Here is a 6000-nt window from a genome sequence, read left to right as displayed (position 1 = left end):
TTATTTTGCAAATTAACTGTTGACTGTGTGGTTATCAGATTTTAGTGAGATAGTTTGTGACTTTTGTTTAAATACATTCGATTGTCCCCAACCGGTGTTCTGTTCACTACAGTATGAATGACTGAATTTTCATTCGTTAAAGTCATGTACTTATCACTATCATTAATCATACATGAAATAAAGTGACTAAATTTTACGGATCGAAAACAAGATACCATCAACATGAAGGTCAACGAGTATACACACATCATACACACACACACACAGAAACACTACCTGAACATACAAATGAAAATAGATTTCAATATGAACAAACTTTTATTATAAATACTGTATACATAACTATATATGTATATTTCATTACTAAGTTTTGTAAGTAGTAAATAGCAATTTAATAAGTAGTATAATTCAACAGTCTTAAAGAACCTAAGTAAGTTAAAAAACAAAAGGAGGAAAAAGAGAATATCAATAATTTCAGAAAAAAGAAAACTAAACCACCTCTATACAAACATTCATGAACAAGAGGTTGAATGAACTCAATGTTACAAGATAATTTACAGTTTTTTTGCAGTAGGAAAATTCTAGAATACACCATAGTAACAAGAATGGATGGGACAATAGTCAACCATAGATAGTTGTCATGTATATGTGTGTAAATGAATATATATGAATAACTTTGAATGAAATGAAATACATTAAATTGTAATGAAGTGAAATGCTTTATCCATTTTTATTCTTTACAAAGATAATATGAAAGAAATGAGTAAAGGTATATGTAAACAATGTGTTGAATGAAATATATTTCAAAGGTAGGGGAGGGGGAATTAAATTCCTCGGTTAATTATATTTTAATGGTTGTTTCCATTGTCCACGAGGTTGTGGTTTAGTTGAATGATTGATTGATGATAATTTATGCTTTTCAATTGAATTCATCGTTGTATCAGATGATAATGTTTCATTAGATAAATTTATTTTTATTAATGGTAATCGAGACCAATTGACAAATGTTCTTAAAGGTCTTGCTGGAATATTAACATTCAATGCTTTAAGGCGCAAATTACGATCAGAAGTTAAGAGGACTACTTCACGAACAAGTCGCATTGGTTGATCTGTATAAAATAAATAAATAAAATATAATTATATATATAGTTGAGATTATGGTGGTCTTGAGTGCTGTTAGAGATTAGGGTCGGTCAAACCAAAACGTGGCATCAGAGCTTGAAGTCACTAACTTCTAGTATGAGCCATGTTGGCAGATTCAAACTACTTGGTTGGGGTCCGCGTGACTATCGTAACCAATGGTTGGAGACTCTAGGTGACATGGTTCAGAATCGATCACAATGGCGTAGGTGTATACACTCTTTATCTTCCCTTAAACCTTAAGATTAAAAATGCTTCATAACGTTCTTCCTTCCTATACTATATCCTTATATACAACCTATCTTTTATATACTACCACCACTAAATTAAATATTTCTATGAATCCGGTGTTCATCTTGTTGTGCTAATGAGGTTATGGTAACTTGGACCGATGCATAAATGTGCTTGGTCCTACATTGTACCTGACTGATTTGAGATTATGAGTCAATTGAAGCTAGACCACCATGAAAAACCTGGAAGCACTGGACGGCTGTTTCATCCTATTGTGGGAATCCTTAGCAGTGCGCATCCACGATCCCGCATAGTGAGATTCTAACACAGGACCTATCAGTCTGGCGCGCGAGCACTTAACCTCTAGACCACTGAGCCGGCATCCAACGGTGTTGATGTCTAACCTCAAACAAATATCTTTTATAGATAATTAAATCTTTCAACAACAAATCATAGACTTACAGATACTTTTTATAATAATTGTTCATATTTTAGTATAGTCTAGAATGTATCGTTTAATAGTTTTTCATAATATATGCTTTCCAATCGTTAAAATCGACCGAATGCTTGACTTACTCTTTGATGAGAATATCATCAGCATCTATTGATTAGAAAGTATGTTCACCACAAAAGCTTGAAGATCTTTAGAATAGATTCCCTGGGATCATTTACCATTCAGTTGGTCAACGAAATTCCTTTTAAGTTTATAGAACTAAACGTAGATGAGTGGCATACTTTAATGTCATATTAACAAATGAATTTGTTTTATAGTACATAGTTAGGATCTTGAAGGTATCCCGGAACGATACAATCCAATTTTATAACCATTTAGCATATGATAAGACTGTATTATTTTACCCCCAGAAAACCCAAGCAAGATGATCCTGGTCTAATAAGTCTTGAAGAATTAAAATTTGTGCTTCAATAACCGTTTATATTTAAGAGAACAATGGGACATGTTTGTGATGTAGAAATGAAACTATTAATTTCTTTTTATTGTTTAAATAAACTGACCGTAGACTATCGGTGAAAACCTAGAAACACTTGATGTCTATTTCGTCTTAGTATAGGACTTCATAGCAATGCACATCCAGGACACCGCACCTGGGAATCGAATTTAAGACCTTAGGTCTCGCACACAAACACACTTGAATGCTGGGCCATTGAGTCGGAATCCAATGATTCAATTCATGATATTGTGCAACCCATATTTATTACCTGCGGTGGATAACAGTCTCACACCCGACATAGTTGAACTCCACTAGTCATCGCTTGTTACTTCGGGAAAACATTATACCATTCTCATCAACGTGTATTGGTATGTATGGCTTTCTAAATGGTACAACTGTGTCAGAACACGCAATATCATGAGTTTAAAACCAATTTCCTTACCAAACTATAAGACATCAATTCATCATAAAAAAAACTGTTGTTTTCTAAATTAATAGTGAACATTGAAACTGAACTACGTATATTGTAATGAATAAAAAAACTCACATTATACATAAACAATTACTTAAACTTACTATTTTGACCACCCTGCATAGATAGATCAACACCTTCAGTAAGATTTCTTAATTGAAAACGATCTGAGTCTTCTTTACAAAAATGTTGACAACATGTTAGGATTACATCATCATTTGTTTGACCAGGTGTTCGACCGCCATTAATTTCATTTCGATAAGCAATAGTCTCCATTAAACTACCACGTGCTGTTAATGCACGTAAACGAGAGTTACGATGTTCAAATTGATATTCTAAATAGTTAATTGCAAGTTTTGCACGTTCTTGTATTAGACCAGCACGTGTTACTTCACCGCCAACAGCTGCTTCATATGGACGATCAACTCCACCGCCACCGGAACTACTACTGCCAAAACGACTTAAAGTGTCTAATTCATTGACAACTATAAATAAAACAAAGAAACAATATTAAACAATAAAATCAAAGGCTTTTTCTAAGTAATCAGCCGAACTATACTCTTATCAAAAGATAGTTAATATTGATGAAATTATCTGGCTGTCCAAATTCAAATCTGTGATATAATAAGATACAGGATCTGTAGGAATAAATACGTTACATTTACGACGCAATTTTCTAGAAATTTCGTTCTTAAGAGTAAACATGGGATACTGACTTCTAGTTGTAAAGGTTCTCAAATACTTGGAAGATCATATGCGATGAAATTTCTTTGACCATGATGGAGGGTTGATGCATCAAAACAGTGTGAATGGATGTTCAGCGGTGATCACCCGACAGTCCCCTCAATTAGGTAGTAGTGAGAAATATCAAGTAATTAATACACACTGGATTCTATCGATGAGGTTGCAACATACTGTGATGTAAGTTGGTCTGTAGGCTATACGCTTTATCAACCTCAGATGGATATATCGATTACTCTTGCTTACAGTCCATACACATACATAAATAGACTAACAAACGCTAACGGGTTGTAATGCATTCATTAAGGCAACATAACATTGAGACGCATTACGACCGACTTGGCTTAGAGTCAGTCGCAATAGTACAGGCGAGTTCTCTCTATTTTTTGGATTCTGAGTTTTTAAATTATTTTAGAACTTTCTATCCCACAAATTCATTATGATAGAACTACATATTCTCTATACCTTATCGTTCATACTACCGTTAACAATACTACTATTAGAACTTTGTATTTATCTTCATAATTTCATCTAATCGTCCTGATGTGAACTGTCAACTTGAGTCAATGTGTTTAAGTGACAGGTTGTTAAGTCACCTGCTATGATCTAGTACTTTTCCATTACCTGGTATTCCTTGAGCACTCAAGTTCCAATCAACTAGTTCCTAACTCAAAGCACCACTTAGAAAAGTAGAGTAATAAACATATTCATTCTTTCGCCAAATCGAAGTCAGATCTAGAGTCACTAAATGACTGTGGTTTCTTACAGACTGACTCGATTAGCCTCGAAACACATAAATAAGTTTGAAGCAATTAGTCCCTTTGATAAATTTCGATAATGTAATAAGAAGACGAAGATTATCAGAACTATGTGATGAGATATTAGCGCAATACATTTCGAACAATCTGATCACACATATACTTGTTAAGAACATTTATATATAAATAAGTACTTAATTATTGGAAAAATACAATTGGGTTATAAATTTTTAACAAATACACGTATCCAAATTGAACTTACCGACAATGGGAACTAGTACAGTGTAATTTGAAGATTTTTGAGCTAATGTAGCAATACCTTCTAACCAATCAATATAACAATTTGTATCTGGTAATAAATAAATTGGTCTAACTTCAATCTCAACAGCTCTTTGTCCACCAGATGCAGCTTGTCTTATAGCATTACGACGCCATGCATCTAGACGGGCTTCTTCATCTAGTTGCTTTTGAAGGAAAGCTCTTTGCCGTTGTAAAGCTGCAATATCTGTTAGGACAGAATTAGATTCTATTGTACCATCATCTGATGAAAGATTTTTGTTATCATTCAACTAAAAAGGTAAAATGATACAAAAGAAAGTAATCCCAAAAAGAATAGACCATATATTTTTTTAAATGTCATAATTTAAAGGTTTTCATAACGAACCCATACACATTTTACTGATATTAGTATTAGTAGTTAAATATTATGAGCAACGATCGATCACATGTTTCTTCAGCGAAACCACGATCAGTCAGTCAGTCAGCCACAACGTAGGACCAGGCACATTTATGCATTGGTCCAAGTTGCCATATCTCATTAGCACAACAAGATGAACACCGAATTCATAGTAGTTAATTTAGTGGTGGTAATATAGAAAAGAAAGGTTGTATATAAGGATATAGTACAGGAAGAAAGAAAGATATGAAGCAATTTTAATGTTATAGTTTAAGGGGAGACAGAGAGTGTATAGGTAGAACAAGTACTTCTACTTTAAACAGCTAAACAAATAATGTAAGACCCAGTAGAAACGTAGAAATCTGGAAAAAGAGGCCTATAAAAGTTGAGTAAGCGGATGTGTGCACAAATTTTAGCGATACCTTTTTTGAGAGTGGAATGGGGATTCGAAGGGGTTAAACGTCCTTAGTAAAAGGATGCGAGGTTGAATACAGTGATCTTGAGTGCTGTTAGAGGTATGAGGGCAGTTATCACTTCCCGGTTGCCCACCACAATCAACCCGGAGAGAATGAAGTCTTAAAACATGAAGTGTGCGTTTAAAAAGAAGTTTATCCGATCCCTTAATTTAAAATGAGATTAATGAGAGAGAACATTGAACCGTGTCTTCGAACAATTTGTCCAAATCTATCACGATTTATTTGCATCCAGCTCCTTAGAATAACAGAAGCTTATGCCATTCATGAAGTAAATCCAGAAATAGGCATACAAAATAAGTACATTATATCTTTATCTTCGCCATGGCCTTAAACTGTTATTATTATATTTCGTATTTGAAAATATCGCCCTTTCCTTTTAATTAATGAAAACTCCACCTGTATCCCTTTTAGGGTTACTGGTGGTCTCAAGCCCTGATAAAGGAGGAACGTTGAACATGAGGTTGATAACTCCATCTCGTAGAAAACAACCTTGCTAAAAAAGTATCCGAAAAAAAACATTTAAACTCTGCCCTCCAAATTGAAGGATCTTTATTTA

General features: G+C 33.9%; 1 protein-coding gene across 1 annotated transcript in view; it reads right to left on the bottom strand.

Moving 5' to 3' along the window:
- Positions 1–790: 790 nt before the first annotated feature.
- The window catches only part of Smp_131650 (hypothetical protein), a 33257-nt gene continuing 28047 nt past the window's right edge, over positions 791–6000 (bottom strand). Inside the window, exons 12-14 of the mRNA XM_018796439.1 lie at positions 4555–4861; positions 2898–3278; positions 791–1109 (exon numbers count right to left, since the gene is read on the bottom strand). Coding sequence (XP_018650652.1) covers positions 838–1109; positions 2898–3278; positions 4555–4861 — 960 coding nt within the window. The 3' untranslated portion in view covers positions 791–837. The remainder of the gene's footprint in view (positions 1110–2897; positions 3279–4554; positions 4862–6000) is intronic.

Source organism: Schistosoma mansoni, chromosome 2 (assembly GCF_000237925.1).
Source record: "Schistosoma mansoni strain Puerto Rico chromosome 2, complete genome".
NCBI lineage: Eukaryota > Metazoa > Platyhelminthes > Trematoda > Strigeidida > Schistosomatidae > Schistosoma > Schistosoma mansoni.
The sequence above is the reverse complement of the archived record's forward strand: the minus strand, read 5'-3'. Positions and strand labels throughout refer to the sequence as shown.